General features: G+C 44.3%; 1 protein-coding gene and 1 long non-coding RNA gene across 2 annotated transcripts in view; one reads left to right on the top strand and one right to left on the bottom strand.

Annotated features, from left to right (window-relative positions):
• The first annotated feature begins 391 nt into the window (after nt 1-391).
• Nucleotides 392-27,232, top strand: part of LOC142845994 (mucin-13-like) — a 32,717-nt gene continuing 5,876 nt past the window's right edge. Inside the window, exons 1-9 of the mRNA XM_075965751.1 lie at nt 392-509; nt 7,693-7,962; nt 13,903-14,031; nt 14,684-14,790; nt 17,125-17,186; nt 19,617-19,786; nt 22,867-22,986; nt 23,890-24,016; nt 24,605-24,642. Of these exons, the coding sequence (XP_075821866.1) occupies nt 461-509; nt 7,693-7,962; nt 13,903-14,031; nt 14,684-14,790; nt 17,125-17,186; nt 19,617-19,786; nt 22,867-22,986; nt 23,890-24,016; nt 24,605-24,642 (1,072 nt within the window). The 5' untranslated portion in view covers nt 392-460. The remainder of the gene's footprint in view (nt 510-7,692; nt 7,963-13,902; nt 14,032-14,683; nt 14,791-17,124; nt 17,187-19,616; nt 19,787-22,866; nt 22,987-23,889; nt 24,017-24,604; nt 24,643-27,232) is intronic.
• Nucleotides 23,995-27,151, bottom strand: LOC142846007 (uncharacterized). The gene is made up of 3 exons (XR_012910014.1): nt 27,063-27,151; nt 24,285-24,384; nt 23,995-24,198 (listed from the first exon to the last, which is right to left on the bottom strand). It is a non-coding gene; the product is annotated as an uncharacterized LOC142846007 (long non-coding RNA).

The following is a 27,232-nucleotide window of genomic DNA, read 5'->3' as shown; positions in this document are numbered from 1 at the left end:
GGCGGGGAGGAGGCAGAAATCCTTAATAAATAAATAAATTTAAAAAAAAAGAAAAAAAACAATTAAAAGGGGTGGGGGGCAAGACAATCATTTGCATCTAGTTTACTGAGTGTTTAAAGACACAGTAGGCTTAAGCAAAGGTGAGAGGTCAACCCTGTCCAAGATATAAAGAGATTAACTAAACGCATTCACCTCTAACTGTGCAAGGATTTCTAGAAGAAACTCTGAATTCCCGAGTTGTTCTGGACTTTGAGTCAAAGAACTCATGTTGAAACTGAGTTCGGGTCATCTCCAGAGGGAAGCAGTCTACGGTATATGACCAGATTCTAACAACGCATTGCTTTTGTCCATATTGACGTCAGTTAATGACCGGACTTTGGACTTAAAAGACAGTTAAAACTCCAGGTAGCTAAGGAGAGGAGCTATTTCCTCCTTGGATTATCAAGCAAGAACAGCCACCATGAAAGCCTCCCTGCTTCTCTCTCTTGGTCTCCTTTTGGCAATCTTGGGTAAGAAACCCTTTTCATTCTTGTAACTTGATTACTTCAGTCAGCTTTGTGGCTTCCAAAACAAAGCTGCAGGCTTGTGCCTACCGCTTCTTGAAGCTACTGGTAGTCTTGACGTGGGACCATTTTCTATAAAGGAAATTTCTTGTCCAGCTGCAAAGACAGCGGTAGCAAAAGAAGTCTAAGAGTGACTTTGAGACGCAGCAGGGCAGAGGTTTGTCTGTATAAAGATGGCTCAGCATTTCAAGGGTCAGGTACCCTGCAGTGGCAAGCTGGCTCTGTCCTGTGATGGTCAGAGACCAGGGCCCAGGGAGAAAACATCTTTGTTTTCATCAACTCTTGAAATTGGGGATCACGGGCCAAACAGAGCATTCCCGGTGTTGGTTAGACAGGTGCCCCTCTTCGGGTCTGGGGAGTTATTTGGGGGTGAGTGGATGAGCAATTTGCCCATGTGTCTAAGAGAGGACTCCAGATCTGGAAGCCAAATGCAAAAAGGAATAACATTTGTCAGGGTGGAAAGAGGAAAAGAAGCTGAATTCAACTCAGAAGACAGTTTGTTTTGCTTTGTTTCTGAGACAGGATCTCAGGCTTCCAAGGCCGATTGTACTCTGTGTATAGTGGATGAGCTTCAGCTTCTGTGCTGGCTTATAGGCATGAGCCAACATGCATGGCAAGACGTGACTCTTTAAAAGGTCCTGTTACATGTAGGGGTGCATACGTGTAGAGGTCGGAGGACTTGCAGGAGTGATTGAATTCAGGCTGTCAGCCTTGACAGCAAGCTTCTTTCTTCACCTATTCAGTCACTTTTCTGGCCCAGGATTTGATTCTTCTGAGAGTGGGTTTCAAGCTTGGGGATGGGGAGCTGTCCTAACAGGAGAGCAGGCTTTACCAGACCTCCCCTGCCAAGCCTGAACCACACCCTGGGGCCAAACCTACAGGTCCCAATAAGAAGTGGTAAAACAATCTATGCGACTTCCCGGAGTCACCATGAAGAAGGAATGCCTTCTGTAAGACACGGGAAGAGGATACTGAGAAGGGACGCTCCTCTGGGAGGGCTTGGGCAGGTGACTGGAGGTCAGGGGAGCCATTGTCATTGATCTAAAGATACCTCTAAGGCATAGAAAGGAGTCTTGGCCCAGTGAAGTCCAGCAGGGGGGCAGGAGGCAGAAGCAGAGTCCATACCTCAGAGGAAGGCAGGCAGGGATCCTAACACTGTGCAGTGAGGGGTTTCTTCCTATGTGATAACAGAGAAGGCAGCTCTATACTGAAGAGTTGCAGCCCATGGCCAGAATCACCTGGGCACTTATCTGCCCTTATATCCAATTTGTTGTTGTTGTTGTTATTTTGTTATTTTGTTTTGTTTTGTTTTTTGCTTTTTTGAGACAGGGTTCAAGACAGAGTTTCTATGCGTTACAGCCCTGGCTGTCCTGCAGCTCACTTTGTAGGCCTTGAACTCACAGAGATCCACCTGCCTCTGTCTCCCGAGTGCTGGGGTCAAAGGTGTGAGCTACCACACCCTGCCCTTGCATACAATTTTTAAACATTTGTGTTTGCTCTTGTTTAAAAGTAATTTTAGTAATGTAGACTGGCTGTAAGATGTTCAGGCCACCCAGAAATGTTTGCAACAAAGTGAGCACCTGCCCCACCCTAGCATCCCACTGGCACATAGACTACAGGTTTGGTTTTGAAAAAGATTTTTTTCATTCCTATGGAATCTTGCGAATTTATCTGTATGTGTGGACGGAGCTGCCACGTCAAGCATGAGTTCCGCGTCAGTCTCAGCAGCCGAGGACTTGTACACCTCCAACTCCCCCACCTAAGTACTTACTGGACAATGAAAATGTGCTCAGATGAAATCCAATGTCCCCTCAGCAGGCACCGCTTGCCAATGTTTTGCTTTCTCTGAGCTCGATGACTGCTTTTTCTCCAGGGCATCTAGTGGGAGCCAACATCTCTTACTACTGAAGGACTTCCATCTATCAGAAGGATTTGATTGTGGCGCTCAGCTAGCATTAGCTATGATATGCACTGGACAGAGTGTTGGCCCTGTAGTATTCCAGAAAAGAGCCATTCAGGGAACACTTTTTTCTCATTTAAGCCAATGGCACCTTAGAGGTGCTCTGTAGGTGTAGGCTATTGTGTTGGTTAGAAAACAGCTCTCAGATCTGAGGGAATAAAAAGATGGAGGCTGGGCCTGGGGAGTTGCCCCAGTGTTTACAGCCCTTGCAGAGGACCTAGCCTCAGCTCCCAGTACCCACGATCATCTGGAACGCCAGTTCCAGGGGATCCAACACCCTCTTCTGTCCTCCACTGTCTCCTGCATGTCTTTCCACAGACCCCTGGCCAAGTTGTAGCTAACACAGTGACACATGTTGGGCATGGTGACTCACATGTGATATGAAAGTAAAGGGTGGAAGCCAGGCATGGTGGCTTAATCATGGGAGAACTTGGAGGCACTTGTGTAGTAATGAGGAGTGGGCTGCATTCCCACTGCCCGGCTAGCTTAACCCCTGAAATAACCACACAGAAATTGTATTAATTAAACACTGCCTGGCCCATTATCTCCAGCCTCTTATTGGCTAACTCTCACATATTAGTTTAACCCATCTCCATTAATGTGTATCGCCACTTGACTGTGGCTTACCAGAATGAGTCTAACCAGTGTCCGTCTCGGAGAGGAGAGCCATGGCATCTGCCACACTGCCTTCTTCCTCCCAGCATTCTATTCTGTCTACTATGCCCATCTAAGGGTTGCCCTATCAAAAGGCCAAGGCAGTCTCTTTATTAAACCAATGAAAGAACACATAGAAAGAAGATCCTCCTACACCATTTCCCCTTTTTCTGTTTAAACAAAAAGGAAGGCTTTAACTTTAACATAGTAAAATTCCATATAACAAAAGTTATCAAGCAAGAATTACAGTTACAATATTTAGATCTATTTTATCTTTTATCATAACTAAGAAAAACTATAACTATCCATTCTTCAACTCCATCAAAGACTCCAGAAGGATATAATATTACCTAAGTAAATGAGAAGTAAGCAACTTCCAAAACTCTAGAATTGACAGAGACATCTCACTGCCTGGACAGTCACCCAAAGTTTTTCTGTACTGTTGGGGCATCCATCTTTAGCCTACAGGCCCATAGTCCAGCAGACATTTCCACAAAGCAGGAAAATTCAAAGACAGTTTAGACACTTTCTTCTGTGTCCTGCAGACAGTCCCACAGACTCTGTTATGAATCAGGAACCCCGAAGGATCATTTCACCTTTAGGCAAGTTCAACAGTCCTTTCTCTGTGGGTTCTTTGTGTCCAGTTTATGCAACAGTCCAGACAAGAGCAGTTTCTTGCCCAAATGACTATCAAACTCCATAAGGAGCCTCTTCGATGCCCATTCTTCTCCTGAAGTAGATTGGTGCTCCCAGGAGCAGATGTGTATCATTGTCATGAAAAGCCCTAAGTTATTAAAACATTAAATGCCATATTCTGTAGTCTTTGAAGGATATGAAGAATGCCTTTCTAACTGAAATATATCTCTATATATCTAGAAAATCTAACTAACATGACTATAAGCTTGACTATTATTGATGATTATCCATTAACAACCTATATTTCCTAATTATACATTAAATTTTGAAATGAATTACACAATCACAATACTTTAATCAAGACCAGAAATATACATATAACAAGATTGGCCTTAAATTTATATCAACAAAGCAAAATTTATACCAGTGCAAATTATTCATATCTATATCATATCCCCCTTTAAATGTAAAAGAACATTTATAAACAATATTTGGGAATATGGACGTAGCTATTTCTCGCCAAACTTTTTCCTATTGTATGAGGGCACTGTTAATCAGTCTTTCATGGTGTATCCTGTGTGCCAGGTTCATCTCAGTCAGCAGTTGAGTGAAGTAATTTTTTGAGGGTGTTCACAGCAACTTTTCAGGAAAGCGTGGTCTATCATACCATATTGGGATAGAAACAATCCACAGGGTCTCATCCTCTGTGAAAACAAAAGAAGAACCTCTTTTCCAAAGCATCATATCCTTAGATCCAAATTCTGATGTCAAGATAGCTTTATAATACACATGTTGGATTAGCTTAGCAGACCACACAATGAAATGTCTGTATTTAGCTCCTTCACAGTCAAAAAAATTGAAAGAAAATACAATAATACACAGAATCCAAACTCTGTGTGAATTTTCCATTTTTCCATGGCTTAGTTTTCTTTATTTCTTTTAATCCATAACTATCTATACTCTGTCTCTTTAAAGACTTTACCCTTTTTTTTTAAGCATTAACTTTATTCTCTATATTCTTTTTCTTCTCTCTCCCAAGCCTACGTATGTCTAGCTAATACAATGACCCATTTAGAAGTCTTTTACGTCTGCATTTGTCCTATTGCATTGTCTGTAACTCTTTGCTGTCCAGGAACATTTTTGATTTGTGCCTTTAAATCGCTAAGCGCTTAAGAATCTAAGCTGTGACATTCTTAAGTCAAAAACAGGTACTACGGGCTTGCCCCACCCAGTCCAACATGACAGAATCGCTTGTGCCTCAGAGCCATTTGGTGCCCCTGAGCCATGCACAGTTACAGGCACACAGCAGTCCACATTGCCATCAAGCAAGCCTTAGCACTTTATTCACAAAATCCCATTCAAATGCTCTGTCTCCTGCAGGGGCCAGAGGTAGCGATGGTGGCACAGCCCAGAAACTGGTATTTCAAAACCGCCACTTTCTAGTAGACCTGATCCTGCTACCTACCCAGGCAGGAAGAGCTGTGCCACAGGCATGGTCTCAGCTACTTTGTTCCCAACCCTGAGTGGGCCCACAAATGCTCCATAGCCAGAGTTTGCACCAGCGCCAGGGCCCAGAAAGCCTTGTTTTAAAATGGTGTGGCTTTTTTTTTTATGGCTGCTGAGTTAGGAAAAACCGCTAGCAAACAGCAAAAAGCTGTGTTAAACTCTCTTTCCCTTTTAAGCCCTCTTAGATTTTATGTGGAGTTAGTTACCACGTTGGAGTGCCACTCTGCAGTAAATAGGGCGGCAGGCTGCGTTCCTGCCTGGCTTCTGGCTGCCCAGCTAGCTTAACCCTCGAAATAATTACATGGAAATTGTATTAATTTAAACACTGCCTGGCTAACTCTCACATCTTGATTCAACCCATTTCTAATAATCTGTATGTCACCACGAGGGTGTGGCTTACCAAGAAAGATTCAGCATGTCTGACCAGGTGGCTGGCTCCGTGGTAGCTCTCTCTGACCCTGCTTTCTTCCTCCAAGAATTCTGTTCTGTTCTACTACGCCCAACTAAGGGCTGCCCTATCAAAAGGCCAAAGCAGTTTTCTTTATTCAACCAATGAAAGCAACACATAGAAAGAAGACCCTCCCACACCACACTTGGGAGGCAGAGGCAGGCTAATCTTCATGAGTTTGAGGCCAGCCTGGTCTACAGGACAAGTTCTAGGACAATCAGGGCAGTCACAGAAAAACCCTATCTCAGAGAGAGAGAGAGAGAGAGAGAGAGAGAGAGGAGAGATCATCTTGACCCCATGTTAACAGGTTCTTCACACGTGGGCATTTATACCTGTCTCATAGGTCCCATCAGGCACAGAGTAAGCCCTTGATAAATGAGAACATTCCAGGAGAGGGCAATAGTGTCCACATGTGACTATGACCAGCTAATGACTATTTTCTTGGCCCTAGAAGAACAATCGCTTATCTCCTTGTCACTTCTGAGCTACTAGTATCTAAGCCCTGTCCAAAGTAAAGAGCCAGGCTGTGCCCCAGGGACTGCCAGACCTGTGGAGGAAGTCAGAGTGAGTCTTCTGAGTTCTGTATCACAGGGCGTAGAAGCTGCTTCCTCCCCACAAAGGTTTTTTTCCCCTAATTTGTATAATCTGATATCAATATCAGAGTTCTTAGAGACAAGAGGAGTTCTGGGAAGTGGGTCACTAAAAGTCACTCTTCCAAGCATCCTGGGTGTTCTAGAAGCCACGAATGCAGCTTTGATATCTACCATAGTCTTTAGACAAGGATCACTTACTTATATTATTCTCTCCAAGTAGATGTATCTAGACTTTTTTGTGGATAAATACACCAGAATAAAACCTGGGCTAGCACTCAGAAAGATTGTGAATTTGAGGACAGCTGGAGACCTGTCTCAAAACAAAGACAAAAACAAAAACAAATCCTGGAAGAACTTTAATCAGGATTTAATGAAGTATTTCTATACATTCTATGTAATTATTCTTTAAACACTTCCTTCTAAAGTTCCCCTTCTACAGACTACCAACAGAGAAAACTGCCATGCATCAGAGAACTGGAGCAGTTGCCTTAAAATAGAGGAAGTCACAAAAATCCTCTTCCTGGTGACAGCAGCGCCACCTTGTGACACTTTTAATTGTCTGGGAAATTATTAACCACAGATTGACAGTTTCCCAACTATAGATATACATTTTGTTATTACTTGGTACTAATCTCGTTTTTACTGGGATATGGTCTTCTGTAGCTCAGGCTATCTCAAAACTTGATAGGTAAAAACGGATGACCTTGAAGTCCCAAGCCCCTTCCTTCTGTCTCCAAAGTTCAGGTACTTATATCAGCATTTTTTGGTTTTCATTTTCATTTTTGAGACACGTATCCCAGGCTGGCCTCCACAGGCATATACATCCCCCTGACTTGGTACTCTTCGTAATAAACATTATCACCCCAACTCTACACTAAGTTCTCCATAGCCATTGTTAAGCTGCGTTAGGTGTCAGAGTTTTCAATAATATTTTCTATTTTTGCCTTTTTAATTTTATTTATTTTTTTGTGTTTAGAAGTTATGTAGGGGCTGGAGGGATATGTCAGTGGTTAAGAGCACACTGAGTGCTCTTCTAGAGGACCTGGGTTCAATTCCTGGCAACCACCTGGCAGCTAACAACTATCTGTAACTCCAAGATTTGACATCCTCACATAGACATACATGCAGGCAAAACTCCAATGCAAATAAAGATAAATTATTTTTGAAAAAGAAGTAGTCCTATGTTTCCACTTTTAACATAATCATATATATTCATTTTTCCAGAAAATCCTAAGTTGAGTACTGATTAGAAATGACAGTATTGCCATTATTTACCCAAGCACTGTCTCCTGACACTTGTCTTCTTTGTTCTCTCAACCCAAATCACAACAGCCTCTCCTTCAACTACTGCCATCGAGCCTGGGGTACCTGAGAATCTACTTGATGACAATGACAGCACAGAGTTTATTCTAGTCAATTTTGGTGATAATACTTTAACTGGTTCCTCTGGGACAACCAAGTCTGGCAGTACTCCCGATCCCTCTTGGGAACCCGGGTCCGGCAGTACTCCCGATCCCTCTGGGGAACCCGGGTCCGGCAGTACTCCTGATCTCTCTGGGACAACCGAGTCTCCTGGTGTCTCCTCACAGACTACCTCTGCAGGTAAGAGTGATCCCTAAAGTCTCCTCACTGGGGTGCACAGCACTGAGGGTGTGATGTGTTGTTGTGTTCTGGAGAAGAAGAGAAGTGGTCAGGGTAAAACCTCAAAGTTCAGTCATGACAGATGAGCCCCTAAACGAGCAATCAGTTGCATTATTTACCTTCCTGCTGCTACCTGTCAGCTGTGGAGTGCGTGTTTTATGAGTCTGGTCTTTGTGAAAGCTACCCATAGCAGAACTGGAAGCAGCTTCAGGTTCTCTCAAAAGACCAGGTTTGACTAAGCATTGGCTTGCCGGCCACCCTAGTCTTTAAGGAAGAAGTCAGCACTATCCTGGAATCAGTCAAGATGATGACTGATCACAATTTGGAAACTGAGTCAAGCCTTTGAATTTGAGCCCGAGGGTTAACAAGTCAAGCAATGGCTGTCTTCAAACAGTTGCTGACTGACCAAGGCCCAAGAATAGCCATTTGTGTGACACTAGTCAATGTTACTAAAACAGAAACCGCTTGGTTCATTTTGCCAAGCTTGGTCTAGAATAAGTGTCATCGAAGTTCGTTGGTGACAGAAAAATGGTACATATTTTAGGCGTTGTGAGCAATACAGGGTCTCTGTTAAAGCTGTTAACTTCTGGCATTTTAACATAAAAGCAGCCATGCCAATGTAAAAATGAATCTGGCTATATCCCAATTCAACTTTATTTATAAAAATAAAGGGTTGGTTAGTTACAGCTTAGGAGCCTTAATTTACCAACCTGGTCCAGATAACTCCTCAAACTCAGAGTTTAAAGTTCAAATACACTGTGCTGATCTCAGAGAAGGAAGATAGGACCCAAAGAAAATAGTGACTTGCCCAAAGAGAATAAGTTTGTATCTCCCAATACTTTTGATAGTTTTCCTTGCTAGATCTAAGAAATGAGTAGGTAAGTCAATAGAACTCAGCCTGTCTATGATGCTGCTTCCCCAGTCTTCTATGTATAGAAGGACAGAGGGATCACAGCCATGGGGACAGCTGTGGTGGACTCAGGGATGAGAGCTTCTCCAGGCCACTCCGCTTCCTCCTCAGCAGTCCTGTGTGAGCTGCTCATGCTGATTGGCATGAGGCAAACTGCTCCTCTTGGCTTCAGTGGACTCACTTAAGACTTTGTAAATAATGCCAGGCAGTGGTGGCACACGCCTTAGTTCCAATACTCGGGAATCAGAGGCAGGTGGATCTCTGAGTTTGAAGCCAACCTGGTCTACAGAGTGAGTCCCAGGACAGCCAGGGCTACACAGAGGAACTCTGTCTCAAACAAAAACAAACATTTTGAAAAATTTCCAGAATCTATGGAGAAGGAGATGAAGAAAATGGCAACCCGTGGCTGAGACTATAAGAGCACTTGCCTAGAGTGCGTGAGGCCTAGTTTCAATCCTCAGTACTGAATAAAGAAAAGGAAGGGGAGGGAGGGGAAAGGAGGGAAAAAAAGAAAGGGAAGGGTGAGGAAGGGAAGGGGAGGGAGGGAGGGAGGGAGGGAGGAAGGGAAGGGTGAGGAAGGGAAGGAGGAAGGAAGGAAGGCCAATCAAGATCACCATTTGCTCACCCACAGAATATCTTTCTTCCAATCTCACCAGCTCCTGGAAAGAGGACCTGAGACACAAGTGTCTGAGTTCAGGAGCCATTGTAATATTTCTTTATTCTGCATCCTCACTCACAGAGTTAAGGGTGTAGGGCATCCTAGTTCCTCCCCCCAGAAAGCTCACTGGGTTACCCAGGCCTTTCTACCCTGAATGAACCTGATATGAGAAGCTTAGCAGGGTGGGACTTGGTTCATACTTAAATGGGAGGAAGTTCACTGGGTTAATCTGTATTTTCTCTCCTTTATTGCTCCCTTTCTCCCTCCAGTTTTTCCTTCCTTTTGAGACAAAGCCCTTTTCTGTAGCCCTGGCTGGCCTGAAACTTGCTGTGTAGACCAGGCTGGTCTCAAACTCGCAGAGCTCCCGTGACTATCTCCTGAAGGCTGGGATCAAAGCATAAGCCACATGCCTTTCTTCCCTTCATGAATGTGTGCTGGCTCTGTTCATCAGAACACGACATCTCATTTCCCTTTGGGACTTCCAGCTGTCCTGCCCTGTGTGGTCATGCCACACTAGTCTGTAAAAAGCTGCCATATTTTAAAAAGGGTTTGGGGAGGCCTACCTGATGGCAGAGAAGCAGTCACTGAGGTCCCTGAGCTCTGAAGAGTTCTGAAGATTCTTCACTCCTCAGGATTAGAAAGCTGCCTTGCTTCTCAAGCAGAGCTCTGTCCACCAATCTCTAACCTTCACCATCAGGGAGCACTCAGCTCCGAACCCGTAGCATTGGTCTTCACCAGAGACCGAAGCAAACACAAACTGCTTCCAGCCCTTCTAAGAATGTGTTGTAGAGTCATAGAATAAGGGTATGGTGGCCAGGGGTGGTGGTGCACACCTTTAGTCCCAGCACTTGGGAGGCAAAAAGCAGGCAGATCTTTATGAGTTCAAGGCTAGCCTGGTCTACATAGCAAGTTCCAGGACAGCCAAGGCTACACAGTGAGACTATGTCTCAAAAGAAAAACAAGTGTGTCTAGAGGGAGGGTGTGAAGAGCAGACGTGAGTCACCAGGGGTTATGGCTGAGTTCTGTGAATTTGTAATGCCTTTCTGTTGATGGAGCGGTGGCGGGTTGCGTCCCGCCACCTGGCTAGTTTTACCCGAAATAATTACACAGAAACTGTATTCTTTTAAACACTGCCTGGCCCATTAGTTCCAGCCTCTTGTTGGCTAGCTTTTACATATTGATCTAACCCATTTCTAATAATCTGTGTAGCCCACGAGGTGGCTTACCAGGGAAGATCTTAACCTGTGGCTGTGTCGGGTGGGAGAATCATGGCAACTGCCTGACTCGGCTTCTTTCTCCCAGCATTCTGTTCTGTTTACTCCACCAACCTAATTTTCTGTCCTATCAGGGCCAAGGCAGTCTCTTTATTTAACCAATGAAATTAACACAAAACAGAAAACTCTCCCCCATTATTTCCCCTTTTTCTGTTTAAACAAAAAAGAAAGGCTTTAACTTTAACATAGTAAGATTACATATAACAAAACAGTTATCAAGCAAGAATTACAGTTATAATATTTATATCTATCTTATCTTTTATCAAAACTAAGGAAAACTATAATTATCTATCCATTCTTCAACTCCATCAAAGACTCCAGAAGGATATAATATTACCTAAGTAAACAAAAAATAAGAAACTTCAAATTCTAGAAATGAAAGAGACATCTCGCTGTCTGGACAGTCACCCAAAGTTCCTCTGTACCGTTGGGGCATCCATCTTCAGCCTTCAGGCCCATAGTATCCAGCAGACATTTTCATCAAGCAGGAAATTCCAAAGACAGTTCAGTCACTATCTGCTGTGTCCTGCAGAATGTCTCGCACACTCTTTCATGAGTCAGGAACCCCAAAAGACCATCTCACCTTTAGGCAAGTTCAGCAGTCCTCTCTCTGTGGGTTCTCTGTGTCCAGTTTATGCATCAGTCCAGGCAAGAGCAGTTTCTTGCCGAAATGGCTAACCAACTCCATAAGGAGCCTCTTCAATGCCCATCTTCTTCTTGAAGTAGATTGGTGCTGTCAGGAGCAGACATGTCTCATTGTCATGAAAAGCCCTAAGTTATTAAAACATTAAATGCCATATTCTGCTGTCTTTGAAAGATATGGAGAATGTCTATCTTACTGAAATATATCTCTATATATCTAGAAAATCTAACTAACATGACTACAAGCTTGATTATTATTGATGATTATCCACTAACAACCTATATTTCCTAATTATACATTACATTTTAAAAATGGACTACACAGTCACAATATCTTCAGAAATACATATACATATAACAAAATTGGGACCTTAAAATCCATACCAATGCAAATTATTCATATCTATATCATATCCCCCTTTAAATGTAAAAGAACATTTATAAACAATATTTGGGAATATGGATGTAGTTATCTTTCTCCAAACTGCTTCCTGCTGAATGGGGGCGTTGTAATTTAGGTCTTTTATAATATAACCTGTGTGCCAGGTTCATCTCAGTCGGTAGTTGAGTGAAGTAAATTTTTTGAAGGTTTTCACAGCAACCTTTCTGGAGGGCGTGGTCTATCATACCATATTAGGATAGAAGGAATCCACAGGGTCTCATCCTCTGTGAAAACAAAAGAAGACCTTTTCCAAAGCATCATATCCTTAGACCCAAATTCTGAAGTCATACCCTCATGATATCCGTTCTGGTTCCACTTGGCAGCCCATGTAATGAAATGTCTCTCTGTACTTAGCTCCTTCACAGTCAAAAATTTTAAAGAAAACACAATGTACACAATCCAGACTCTCTGTGAATTTTCCATTTTTAGGTGGCTTATTTTTATTTCTTTTAATCTATAACTATCTGTAATCTGTCTCTTTAAAGACTTTACCCTTTTTTTTAACCATTAACTTTATTCTCTATATTCTTTTTCTTCTTTCTCTCAAGCCTATGTACATTCATCCAACACTGTGATCCATTTATAGGTCTTCTATGTCTGAAATCTGTTCTATTGTGAATCTGTAATTTTTTTTACTATCCAGGAGCATTTCTTATAATGTTAAGCACTTTGTAAAAACTTAAGTTGCACCATGTAGGGGTAATACAGTACTTCCTGTTTACTGCCAGTCTAAACCTTAACTGCGCTGTTGTTATGGTAATTACGATCTTTCCTGCCTGAGGTCAGCACAGTTCAGCATGGAGCAGCCGCTCCTGCCTCAGATCCATTTGGTGCCCCTGAGCTGCCACAGTTCCAGGCACACAGCAGTCCACATTGGAGCCACAGTCAGCTGTTTAACTCTGAGACTGAGCGTGCAGCACAGAAACTCTTTTCATCCGAGTTACAGCCAAATCTGACACGCAGAGTACTGCACAGTCTGAAAACACGTCTCTGTATGGTGGCAGGAATCCACCATGCTCTTCTGCCTGCCTAAGCCTGATTCTGCCATCTGCCCAGGTGCAGGCAGGGAGCACTGAGCCATCGGCCCGGTCTCAGAACACTCTCTTTCTGATCCCAAGTGGGAACACAAACATCCAGTCCCATAAAAGCCATTGGAATGCTTTAAAGCCAGAGTTTGTACTGGCAGCACAGTCCCAGGAAGCCACGCTTTAAAATGACACAGCTTTTTTTTTCTGCTGCTGTTGCTGAATCAGGAAATCTCTCTATGGCACACCACCAACAAACAGCAAAAATCTGCCTTAAACTCTGTTTTTTGTCTGTTTAAAATTAACTTCTCTCAGGTTTTTAAGTGGATTTAGTCCATCAGGTAGGTGGAGTAAACAGAACAGAATGCTGGGAGGAAGAAGCCGAGTCAGGCAGTCACCATGATTCTCCCACCCGACACAGCCTCAGGTTAAGATCTTCCCTGGTAAGCCACCTCGTGGGCTACACAGATTATTAGAAATGGGTTAGATCAATATGTAAGAGCTAGCCAATAAGAGGCTGGAACTAATGGGCCAGGCAGTGTTTAAAAGAATACAGTTTCTGTGTAATTATTTCAGGTAAAGCTAGCCAGGTGGCGGGATGCAGCCCGCCACCGCTCCATCAACAGAGTGGCGCCCCACGTTGGGCACTAGATGAAGGCAAATGCGTAATTCACAAACAATCCCACACCAGTTTGGAATTATGATTTATAGAACGGTTATTTATTTAAAGGGGAAAAAACTTACAGATCACTGTCCCAGACAACAGCCCTCTGCACAATCAGGAAGGGAGTCTAGTCACCGGAAGCGGAGCAGGAAGTAAGAGAGAGAGGAGAGGGAAGTGGCTACTTTTTTAAAGGGAGAACGACCACACCCCAATGGGCTGGTATCTCAGCGGCTATTGGCTGAAGGAGCAGAAGGAGCTCCCGCAACACCTTTCTCCTCCATCTAAGGTCCCCAAGATCCATGCAAACCTAACCCCTGTGGAGGATCTGCTTCTTGTGTTAACCTGAATACCGAATGGTTCTGCGTGTGTGCAGAAGGCTACTACTATCAAAATACAACATCATCATGTGAGAAAGGTAAGTTCAGGGGATAACCACGCAGAGCCCTCCATCCATACCTAAAGTGGGCTTTAGCGGATCTCAAATGAAAGTGAAAGGGGCAGAAGACAAACCGAAGGCAAGGAAGGGCCAGGGAGAGTTTCTTGCTTTTGTCCCAGCCAACCCTGGGGGAGGAGAGATGGAGCAAGGCAGATTGCCAGCAAGCTGGACTGAAGGAAGGTCTGCTGTGGACTGTACTAGATAGAAACCTTCCCTCCGCTGCTCTGGGGTGTACTAATACAACATGAGAGCAAGCGTTGCCAGAGCCCTGAAAATCTAATTTCTGGGGATCTATTCTTTGTAAACAATCCCCCCAAAGCCCTTCTATTTTAAATAGTGAGCATTAAAGCTCAAGAATGAAAAAATAAGCCAGATATGGTGACACGTGTCTTCAATTCCAGCACTTGGGAGGCAGAGCAGGCAGTTCTCTGTGAGTCTGAGGCCAGCCTGGTCTACAAATGGAATTCCAGACCAGCCAGTAGCCAGGACTACACAGTGAGACCATGTCTAATGGGGGAAATGAAAAGGAAAGAGAAAAGAAGAAGAAGAAAAGTATCTTATGTTTTAAACATAAAATTGAAGCGGCCCTATTAACATTAAAGAGCTCAGAAAGGGTTTCCCTGGTTTTCAGGAAAGACATTCCCTGGAGAGATTGGCGTGAAAATGGCTGAAACAACTGGCTTGGATAATAAAACCTCTCCAGCCTATCAAGCCTTGTACAGAAAGGTTGTCAAATTTGTAAGTATTTTCCCACTTTCCCTTCTCACCTGGCCCTGCAGGGGGTGGAGCCTGTCTTCATGTGGTCACATGGCACAGTTGTGTCTGTTGTTGACAAAGTAAACTGTACCCCACCGGTGGGCAGGACGATCCCTCCGGATTCTTGGGCCTCCCAATGGTTGAATGGCTGTGCACGGGAGACGGAGCACCCAGCATAGACCGGCCATGCCTCCGGAAAGCAGCCTCAGGACGCTGCTCCAGACCTGCCCGTTACAGAAGTTATGGGTTGGTTTTGAATAGACAAGAGCTCTAATGGTGTCTTAGATTATTTCAGAGCAGGCTGGCGCTGTGACTTAGTAGTAGAGTATATTTCTAGCCTGAGAAAAGTCTAGGGTTTTATCCCATAGCATAACAACTTATTAATAATTCATTATTTTGTACTGGGGAATGTAACTCAGTGGTAAAGACATTTTTCTTTTTATCTATGTTCAGATTTGCATAAATTTCTATACCAATATGGCTTATTTTTACCTGTAATAGAGGAACTATATCTGACACTTTCTCCCTCCATTTTCAAAATAAATGACAAAAACATTTCTATTCTTGAGAGTGGTGTTGGCAGGGAAAGAGTGGAGTGTGGAAAGCCATTCTGGAGCCACAGTTGTTGGGCCTGGGAAACTCTCCACAGCATCCAGCCAGTCAGTGTTTAGACACCTGAGCTCAGCCAGGGCTGGGTGTTCCTGGGGGAGCCAGGGAGGTAGCAATGCATTCTTATTCTAAAGATAAGCCTCTCCACTCCACCGAGGCAATAATCCGAATCAGACCAAATCAAACCAAATTAGAAAAAGCCCAGGTTTAATGGATATGGGGGGTGGGGAGAAACAGAAAGACCATGTGTTTGTTCTCTGAGGGGCAGTTTAAATAGTTTGTGGATGTGGTCTTGACCCTCTCTGGAGAGGGGACACTGTTTGGCAGGCTTTTTCGGAGGTGGAGTCTGGACTGTGGCAACTCCCAGGGGAGGGGGCTTGAAATGGAACTTTCCACCCAACATTCCAAAATGGATGCCAGGAGCTGGGGTGAAGCCCCACCCAAACATCCCAGACTCTTTGGTATAGGAGTGTCAGTGGCTGGGGTGAAGCTTCCAACTAAACACTTATGGTTTCAAAGAGTGTTTTTGTTTACCTGGTTTTAGAGAGGTTTTTTTTATGCTCTTGCTCTTTTTAAAATATTTTGTTTTTTGTATGCGTGCATGCACAGTTGTAAGTACTGTCACAGTGTCTGTATCAGAGGACAATCTTCAGGAGCTGGCTCTCCTTCCACCTTGCTGAGGCATGGCCTCTTGTTTCAGGCACACTGGTGATACAGCTCATGCTCTTAGGGCCAGCACTAGAGAGGGGGAAGCTGGCCCATCTCTGTGAGTTCAAGGCCAGCCTGGTCTACAGAGCGAGTTCCAGGACAGGACAGCCAAGGTTATTCAACACAAAGAAACCCTGTCTCAAAAAACAGGGAAAGAAAGAACAAAAGAAAGAAAGAGAGAGAGAGAGAGAGAGAGAGAGAGAGAGAGAGAAAAAAAATGAATGAATGAATGAATTCTGGGATTACAGATGTGTGCCACTGCTCTTATCTTTTATTTCTTAAGATTAATTTATTCATGTATTTGTGTATATGAGTGTTCTGTCTTCATTCACACCAGAAGAGGGCACCAAATCTCATTATAACAGCATAACCATGTAATTGCTGGGAATTGAACTCAGGACCTCTGGAAGAATGTTCAAGTACTCTTAACCATTGAGTCATCTCTCCAGCTCCTGCATCCATCTTTAATGTGGGTCCTATGGCAGATGGCTTAGTGGTATAACACTTGCCTAGCGTGTACAGGGCCCTGGGTTCAATTCCTAGAACCATGAAATAAACAGATACCTAAATATACAAATGTAAAGTGAAAAGGGCTGGAGTAGAGCAGTTGCCTAATATGTGTGTAGCTTAGTCAGTAGAGTGCTTGCTCCTAGATTAGATCTCCAGCAGTTTATCATCTAGGTGTGGTGGTACAAGCCTGTAATCCCAGCATTTCAGAGGTGGAGGCAGGAGGAGAATCAGGGGTTTAAGGTCATCCTTGGCTACATAGTAAGTTTGAGGCCAACTTGGACTACATGAAACCCTGTCTCAGGAAGGGAGGGAGGAAGGGAGGGAGGGAAGGAGGGAAGGCAATAGGAAGGGATAAAAGAGGGAGGGGGAGGGAAGGAAAAAAAGAGAGAAGGGAGGAAGGGAAAAAGAAAAGAAGGAAAGCAACGTTTAAGCCTAGAATATAATTTTAGAAATGTTTCACCTTGATTTTATATCTATTCTCCTCCACAGTTTGAAAATGCACTTAATAAGACTAATTATGGTTTTGGACAGACTATAATTATTAAAGTGAGGTAAGTTTGCTCTGCCCCAGTGAGCTGCTTTGGAGGCAGCCTGTCTTCACTTCTGCTCTTCTCTCGAGCTCCCACGTCACGAGCCATCTTGTGTTAAGAAGAGACAGAGACAGCCATGGGGGTGGGGAGATGGCTCAGTTGGAAAAGAGTTTGCCCACAGCACAGGGAGCTAAATTTGGATCCCCAGTACCCATGTAAAAGCCTCACTCGGTGGCCCATGTTTGTGAGGCTCCCCAGTGCTCAGGGAGTGGAAACAGTGGATCCCTGGAGCTTGTTGGCCATCCAGCCTAGCCAAGTTGGTGAGCTCCAAGTTCAGTGAGGCTGTCTCCTACCCCTTCACTAAAGGGCCTGCAGGTCTATATAGAGCCATGGCGTTACAGAATGTGTTTGCTAAAGTCCCCAAGGATAAGGGTACTTTAGGAGATAACAAGAGAATTTAGGAGACAATGAGAGGGTAAAACTGGCTACTATGCTCAGAAATGTTTGGTGGTCTAGGACAAAAACAAGTAGAACACACCCACATACAGGAGAAAGCTCATGTAGCTGACAGGGACATCATCTTTCAGATTGCTTATGATGGATGGAAGGGGTATGAGCCTGTGCTCATGATCCACCAAGATACTATGTAAGAGCTATAGGCTCAGCTCTTGTCTGCTGCTGGCCCACAGGCTTCTCTGCAGGTTTGGCATGGCCAAGGTCTACAAAGGCAGGTGGAGGTAGTTAGAGAGGAACACACTGTGGTAAGCTCTGGTGGTCAGCCAAGGCCTTCACTGGCGGTTGGATGCTTCTTGCCAGAATGGCAACTGTAATAAAGTTTGGGGCCCAGAAAGGAGCTGTGGGTAGAGACTTATCCATCCTAGTAGCTCCAGGTAACTTCCTGATCATGGTCCAGTGAAGCACATCACAGGACAGGATGTAGCAGGTTATATGAGGGAAGAAGATGAAGATGTAAGAAACAGTTCTTGGGCAAACAAGATGGCTCAGTGAATGGAGACACTTGCTGCCAGCCTTGATGACCTGTGTTGGATCCCCAGAATTATGGAAAGTTGTCCTCTGACCTCCACATGTGTGCTGTAGCACTCATGGAGACATACACATGGATACATACACGTGTACACAAACACGCACACACACAAATAAATGTAATTTTAAAAAAATTTAAGTTCTTTCAGTATGTCAAGAACAATGGAACTCCAGACATGAAGGAGGCTATGAATAAGAAAACTTATGGCGCACACCTTTAATCCCAGCACTCGGGAAGCAGAGTCAGGCAGATCTCTGTGAGTTTGGGGCCAACCTGGTCTATAAGAACTAGTTCCAGGACAGGCACCAAAATTACAGAGAAACCCTGTCTTGAAAAACAAAAAACAAAAACAATAAAAAAGAAAAAGAAAGAAAGAAAACTCATGCTACTATGTGAATCTAGTAATGAGAAAGAGCCCAAGAAAGAAATTAAAAAGAAGTAAGGGCTAGAGAGATGGGGTCAGTGGTTAAAAGCACTGGCTGCTCCTCCAAAAGACCTAGGTTTGATTCCCAACATGCATGTGGTGGCTCACTCTAGTTCCAGGGCATCTAGCACCCTCTTCTAGCCTCTGTGGGGACCAGTCATACATACAGTGCATAGACATACATGCAAGCAAAACATACACACAAAATATAAAATAAAACTTATTGTAATATATTGAAATGTAGTAACCCCTCCCCCACAAAAAGAAATACAATGACCCCAAATATCCCTTGCCCAGAAAAAGATTGAATAGCTCAAAACAAGGTAAACGTCCTCAGAGCTTAGGAACAGTTTAGGAGCTAAAGTAGTTTTCTGTTATGTTTTTTTTTTCTCATAAACACTTATTGACCAAGCAACTAAAAAGAATGATATTAAGGTGGAGTGATGTCAGTCAGCTTCCATATGCAAGCACACACACACACACACACACACACACACACACACACACACACACACAGAAGAGGTGCCTAGCCAGAGCTCTCTACACAAGGAACTGTGTGCCTCGGTGATGCCTCTAATACCATATGGACTCAGGCCAGGGTGAGCAGGGTGTGGCCCGGAGAAGGAAGGCTGTTGGTGGTTGCTGGGCATCTTGTTCACATGGACCAGGCATCATATGAACTAGTTTGGTTGGATCCTTTGGTTACAAATCATACCTCATCTATCCCTGGCTTGAGAACTCCAAGTGTCTTCCAATAGATTGTCGTTTACATTGTAGCCTCTCTGAGTACTTGTTAACTAGAAGCCACCAGGCTGAAAATTTGACACTGTACCACCCAGGCCTCCATCTGTGGTCTACAGTTGTGGAGCTAGGACAGTGGGTCAGCACAAGAGCTCAAGAGAGTTGGACATCAGGGAGGGCCACATACCATGTGTTGACTCCTCGGTTTGATCCATCATGGACATCTTTATTTCAGTTTTAGTGTCTCCCCTTCTCAGTCAACAAGATCTGCAATGCGTGCTGCTGCTGAGACGATCGTCAATGTATCAGTAGTAAATATGTTTAATAAAAATACAAATCAAAATGAAAATACTATATCTGCTATAATTAAAGAGGCAGTTACAAATGACACCGACATGGAGAACTATACTGGTAAGTACTAAATAACTTTACTTAAAGTTCGCCTAAAGATCTAACTTTCTGTTACTTTTTCCATTATATGTGAGGAGGGTCAAGTCAAGAGAGAGACTGTTGTCTTCAAATTTCCTTTTTTGGAGGGTGGGGGTTGGGACAGGGTTTCTCTGTGTAATCATAGCTGTCCTGGAACTCACTCTGTAGACCAGCCAAGCCTTGAACTCAGAGATCCTTCTATCTCTAGTACTGTACTACCACCAACCAGCTCCAAAAAAATATTTTATTTAGTTATTTTTAATTATATGTGTATGTCTGTGTGTAGGTATGTGCACATGAGTCTAGGTACCCAAAGAGGCCAGATGTCTAGTCCCTTGGAGCTGGAGTAACAGCTGCCTGATAAGGGTGCTGAGAACTAAACCCAAGTCCTTTGGAAGAGCATCAAGTGCCCTTCACTTCTGAACCATCCTTCCAGCATCACATTTTTTGCTTTTTTAGTGACTAGCACCTCTCTGACCTAGTTTGTAAAGCCAATTTCTCCATGTGAGTGTGTGTGTGTGTGTGTGTGTGTGTGTGTGTGTGTGTGTGTGAGAGAGAGAGAGAGAGAGAGAGAGAGAGAGAGAGAGAGAGAGAGAGAGAGAGAGGTGGGTCTGGAAATCAACCCAGGTATTGTCCCTCAGGAGCCATCCACCGGGAGAGTTCTGAGCATCCCCCGAGTGCTGGGATTAAACCTAGGACCTCATGGATGCTAGTCAGGTGTTCCAGCACCGAGCTACTCCCAGAAGTCTACCTTTTTAAAGTCAAGGTCTCGTTTATCTTTGAACTCCCTGATTAGGTTAGGCTGGTTAGCCAGTGTGCCACAAAAGACTCCATATCCCCACTTCTCCAGAGCTAGAATTACCAGTGGGCACTGCCATGCCTGGCTTTTTTCTGTGGATGCTCAGGATTGAGTTCAGGTCCTCAGGCCTGCACAGCAAACACTTTACTGACAGAGCTGTCTCCCCAACCCCTAATTTCTGTTCCTTACAACATAAATAAGCATGTTTGCTTAGTTTCCCAGTACCCTTTCTCTTTTGTTGGGATGTTGTTTTGTTTTGTTTTTCGAGACAGGGTTTCTCTGTAGCTTTGGAGCCTGTCCTATAACTCACTCTGTAGACCAGGCTGGCCTCGAACTCATAGAGATTTGCCTGCCTCTGCCTCCCAAGTGCCTTTGCCTCCTCATGCCTCCAAGGCATGCACCACCACCCCCTGGCCAAAGACTCTTTTTTTTTTTTTTTTGGTTTTTCGAGTCAGGGTTTCTCTGTTGCTTTGGTGCCTGTCCCGGAACTAGCTCTTGTAGACCAGGCTGGCCTTGAGCTCACAGAGATCCGCCTGCCTCTGCGTGCGCCACCACCGCCTGGCTCTGGCCAAAGACTCTTATCAACATGTTAGGACCTGGAGCATAAGTGCTTTGTGACACAGCTCTCCTAAGGGGCCTCCCTCATCTATCCACCAATATGTTTCTTCTTGGGCTCAGAAGTTTGTCTAACATCACCATAACCTCTGGGCCCTGGGCCTTGTTTGGTGCTAGATAGGACTTAGCACACACATGAAGAGTCTGAGAGTCCCATCAACATGGACACTGAGCACAGGTGATCTTCAGCTAAGAACAACTAAGGCATTTCTCGGGATAATCTTCAGGATCCCCCCAACTGTAGTTTTCTTATTTTTACACTCTCAAGTCATTGCTATGTCTATAAACCCTGGTACAACTGAAACTAGTCGGTGAGTTCTGAAAAATGCTTTTTGGACCACCTCTCTGCACATCTCCCTCCCCCTGAAGCCAGTCGTGGGCACTTAAACAGATGAACTGAGAACCACAAGCTGACACCTAGAGATAGCCTCTGAGCAGACTACCCCAGACGGAAACCAGTGCCCCAGTTTTCCTGCTCTTCAGGTCTAGTCACAAAAATATATTCTCTTCTGGGCCTTCTTTTTCTCTAGGCTTTCTATTGGAGGTTCTATTGGCTAATTTTATGTCAACTTGACACAAGCTAGAATCATCAGAGAGGAAGGTGCCTCAGTTAAGAAAACGCCCCCATTAGATTGGGCTGTAAGCAAGCCTGTAGGGCATTTTCTTAATCAGTGATTGATAGGGGAGGACCTAGCCTATTATGGATGGTGCCACCCCTGGGCTAGTGGTCCAGGGTTCTATTAAGAAGGGTGGGCAAGCCATGAGGAGCAAGCTAGAAAGCAGCACCCCTCCATGGTCTCTGCATCAGCTCCTGTCTCCAGGTTCGTCCCCTGTTAGAGTTCCTGTCCTGACTTCCTTTGATGATGAGCTGTGATGTGGAAGCCAAATAACCCCTTCCCTGTCATCCTGCTCTGTGGTCATGGTGTTTCATCACAGCTATAGTAACCGAACTAGGGCAGAACTATTCTCAAGCTGCGGGGTTTGCTGCAGCTCAGGCTCTTTATTAGAGAGGAGCAACACCACCCTTCCACCCTGTACCCCCTCCACTCTCGCCTCTCACCCCAGCGCTTGCAATCCATAGTCAGACCAGCATTCTCGGAAAGCTGTTCTCTCAAGGCATGCTCCTGCTTAGAGTCTTCCAGAGGATTGTGTGGCTTAGGGAATAACAGTCAGGGCCTGGAGAGATGGTCAGTGGTTAGTAACGCTTGCTGTTTAATCGTGAAGACTGAACTGGAGCTTGTATTGCAGCAACCTTGTCAGGGGCCTAACAAATACCTTTAACTCCAGCTACAGAGACTCTGATGCTCTCTTCTGGCCTCGGTGGGAATCAGCATACATGGCATAACACACACACTGAAATTTTAAAAAAAAAATTAAACTTAGTGTCAAAAACTGAGCACACGCCTTTAATCCCAGCACTTGGGAGGCAGAAGCAGGTAGATTTCTGTGAGTTTGAGGCCAGCCTGGTCTACAGAGTGAGTTCTAGGGCAGGCTCTAAAGCTACAGAGAAACCCTGTCTTGAAAAAAAATTTAAAAAAAGGAAAAATTAAATGATATTGAATAGCGAGTGAGCATGAGGCAGTGAAGAGCTTTTGTGGATTATATGGGTATGCTCAATGTGTTTTTGAACTATTTATGCCTCATACAGAAGAATATCTGTGTGACTATTATGGCTGTGACGACAATGACGACGGCTGCCAGAATCCTTTACAATGCGCATGCAAAGCTGGGTTTACAAGGTCGACCCCACAGAATCCTTTTTGTCTTCGTAAGTGTCCCTGCTCCCAAACAGTCTTCACAATTCTCACTTTCTCTTCTCTAGTGTTTCCTTTCTTTTTCTTTTTCTTTGAGGGGGGCAGGCAGGGGTTGTTTCAAAACAAGGTTTCTCTGTGTAACCCTCCTAGCTATCCTAGAACTCTTTCTTTTTTTTTTAAATATTTATTTATTTATTATATATACAATATTCTGTCTGTGTGTAAGCCTGCAGGCCAGAAGAGGCACCAGACTCCATTACAGATGGTTGTGAGCCACCATGTGGTTGCTGGGAATTGAACTCAGGACCTTTGGAAGAGCAGGCAATGCTCTTAACCTCTGAGCCATTTCTCCAGCCCCTAGAACTCTTTCTGTAGACCAGGCTGGCCTTAAACTCACAGAGATCCGCCTGCCTCTGCTCCCTTCACCCCGCCAGGGCTGAGATTAAAGGTGTACACGCAACAGCACCACCTGGCGTCTTGTACTTTCAAAAGACAAACTTGACTGCTTGAGTTCCCATGGCCTAGGAGCTGCCTAGGTGGCCCATGGTCATCTTCACAGAAGACACATTCTTATTTTACTTAGAAAAGCCAGTGTACAAAATTGTATGCTATCACATGCTATATTGGAGTTGAAGAGACTGTCTCTGTGCTGGTGAGGTGACTCAACCAGCAAAAGCACTTTCTGAACAAGCCTGAATTTATTCCCCAAACCCAGATAAAGATGGGAGGAGAGAACCGACTCTGCCCATTAACTTGTCCTGTGACTTCACAAATGTGCTGTGGAATATGTCTGCCACCACACACACACACACACACACACACACACACACGTGCATACATGTACGCACACACACTTTTTAAATTTTTTTAAAATATATTCTTTCTGATAATGACATTGAAATCACTTTATCTTAAAGCTCTCGAGTGTTCTAGGTCCTGCAGTGCAGAGGAGAGGAAGCAATGCTTAAAGAATGGTGACGGACCACTGAAGTGTGCGTGCATGCCGGGCTACCAGAGGTCCACCGATGATGGCAAGTGTGAACCGTAAGAAACCACTCCATCTTTGTCTCGTCACAGCATAGCGAGGCTAGAACTTGCAGCACATATGAAGGTTTAGCATCAGCTGGTGAGCTGGCATGGGTTGGCAGGTTCAGCGTATCACTGTGCCATCATCATCCAAGAGTTTTGGAGCAGTCTGCATCTCCAGGAACCACCATAGGTAGGACCTATCATACAGTCGTGAGAAACGTGTTAGGTGCCCGCTGTGAGATGAGGAAACCAAGATGAACATGAGTGACAGGCTCTTGCTCACCAGTTGCCCCTTGAGAGAGGCCATGCTACTCCATGCCTCTTGGGTTCAATTTCGCCTGAATTGCCAAGCCTTCCTGGAGTTCAGAGGAGCTCTGTTCAGTCTGTGGCAAATGAAACCATATTGGATTGAGCACACCTCACCATACTAGAACCACGTGGAATATTCTCTTGGAAAAGTGGTAGCATGAAGAAGATAACAGAAAGAGCAAGGAGGACAGAATGAAAGGCAGACAGGAAGGGAGAAATGGAAATTGGGGTGGGAACTCCAGCATACTCTCCACAAGGGTTTTAATGTGGCTTCCTGTTGTGACTGTGTTCCAGGTGTCCCTTTGGCTATAGTGGCCAGGACTGCAAAGACCGTAAGTATCGACACCCTAAGTTACTAAACATCCAAGAAACACATGTGGACTACATCCAGAGTCCTCCCCACTCCGCCAGTCTTCCGTCATGCACTGAGAGAGAAACTCAGCTTGGAGTTTGTCTCCTGGGTTCTGCCTCCCATACCCACCCTAAGGTGATGGGCAGCAATAGTTCTGCTGTTGGAAACAACAGAACTCAGACCCAGGGGTGAGCTGGTGCCTCTGGACCCCCTCCAGACCAGAGAAGGGTCATTATATCCTTAGTCATCATACTCAATTTCTGTATTATAGACGGTGCTTCCAAAAATGGTGGGTATTGGTGAGCATTTAGAAAGCAGGCATTTAAGTTCTCTGGTTGGTCTTATTAAATCTTATTATTCATTCATTGGTTTGTTTATTTGTTTTGGAATCAGGGTTTTACTGTATAATCCTGGCTGACCTAGAACTGGCTATGTAGACCTAGGTTGGCTTCAAACTCACAGAGATCTTCCTGCCTCTGCCTCTCAGGTGCTGGGATTAAAGGTGTGTGCCACCACCACCTGCCATGAATGAGTTTTCTAGCGTTTGTCAGGTTAAGTGTTTGGAATTGGTGTGAGAGTTATGTTCACAGGCTATTCTTATGGTCATATTCCAAGAGTCCATAGCAGCCAGGCAGAGTGTTGAATGTCTGTAATCTCAGTACTCGGGATGCCGAGGCAGGAGAACCCATCCTGGGTTACATACCGGAAGGTCTATAGCACAAGTCTGAGGTAGAAGAGTGTAGGCATTCACAGTCTCCCCCTTCATAAGATATTCACTACCTGCCTCCTCTACTAATGACATGTTTAACCCTGACAGAGGGCAGGCAATGGCAGGAGAGATGGAGAGGGAGTGTAGACCTCAGTGAGGTCCTCCACCCCACGTAGCCCAGGAAGACCTGGCTGCCAACAGTGCCTTTTGTATTTGGGATTTCATAGCTGGCAAGGCTGCATGTAATGGTTGTGAGTTGCAGACCACCTAATGGTAGGGCATGGTTAGGGCATGAAGACAAGGAGAAGGTGGCAGCAGAGATGGGCACCTGTCCTGTGTGCCTCTCTTCAGGGCTGGGAGACAGGAACCTGATGGAGCTCACACTGAGACCCTAGAAACACGAGTCCCTATGCAGTAGACAGCAGGACCAGATTGTTGGAGGCCTCTGTTCCAGTTTTATTTCTGTTGCTGAGACAAACACCCTGACCAAAAGCATTATAAGAGAGAAAACTGTGTTTGGTTTATAATTCCAGGTTACAGTCTACTATTTTGGGGAAACCAAGGCAGGAACTCAAAGCATTGCAGTCTACAGCCAAGAGCAAAAGGAGAATGAGCGCATGGTGTATCGTCATAATGCCTGAATAAGCATTTCCATTTTAATTGCGGTCCACTCTCAAGGACCACGGAGCTCAGCTGGAGCCAGTCTGAGGGGGTTGCTCTGCTTGTTGTGGCCCAAGATTTTAGCATCTCTTTAACAAAAGAGGCATGCATCCCAAAAGTCATGACGGCCTATTTAATTTCTTTGAGATCATTCATACGGACAGGCTCCCATGTATCTTCCTTGATGACCCTAGGGTTTCTGGAACCAATCACCTTTTTTGTTGTTATTACTGGAAAGGCATGTAGAGCTGTAGGTAGAGCTTTGTGGAAATTGTCCCTAAGGGATTTATCCACAGATGTAGTTAAAATTTGCCTTTCTACCCTTTGCTCTTCTTCATCAGAATTTAGAAATTCCTCAATCTTTTCAATTCTATTCACCATTGCTTTTTGTAATGTCTGAATCTCCTGTCCAGAATTATGTTCCAAAGCCTTTATTGAGGATTCTAAAGTATGAAATTTGTCCATTAGAGATAACTTGTCATCTTTGGACATAATTTTTATGGCATAAACCGTGCCTTCTTGTATTGATAATCTTTCCGCCAATCTGTCATAAGCTTTAGACAAAATTCGATTGTCACATTCAGCAGTTTTGATTCTCTCAGTTAATGTTTCAGTTCCTACAGAAAGGGACTGCTGGAACTTACGATCTAATTCAGCTGTTCCTTCTTCCATAGTAATGAATTTCTCCTTAACATCAGCCTGTACCTTTTCTAGATTTTGCTCAGTTAACCGAGTCATGTTAAACAAAGATCTGTTTTCTTCCTGGAGAACTTCAAACTGATTCTTGAGAAGATTGTTGTCATTTTCAATAGTTTTTAAACGTTCAACCTCTGCCTTAAGAGATTTGATCATTTTCCTATTATCAAACCAAATAGTGCTAAGGAAAATTAAGAATCCCAGAAATATCCATAGATGTGGGGTGATAGACACCTCTTGTAAGATCTCCCAAATGGTACACTCAAAAAAGCTGTTGAAATCTGAAACTGTTACATTCTCAGACATTTTATGTATAAAAGAAAAAATTCTTTTACCTGTAATGACCAGTTCCTGCCAGTGGTGGTGAAAGAGTCCACTTGAGTCCACGTGGCCTAAGTCTGAAATAAATGACTCAAAAACAAAATTGAAACAGACACCAGACTGATAAGTAGCAATTGGGCCAGAATGGCAACAGAGAGAAAAGCCTCCAAAGTGAACAAATCAG

This window comes from Microtus pennsylvanicus, chromosome 1 (assembly GCF_037038515.1).
Source record: "Microtus pennsylvanicus isolate mMicPen1 chromosome 1, mMicPen1.hap1, whole genome shotgun sequence".
NCBI lineage: Eukaryota > Metazoa > Chordata > Mammalia > Rodentia > Cricetidae > Microtus > Microtus pennsylvanicus.
This window is presented reverse-complemented; position numbering and strand designations above follow the sequence as displayed.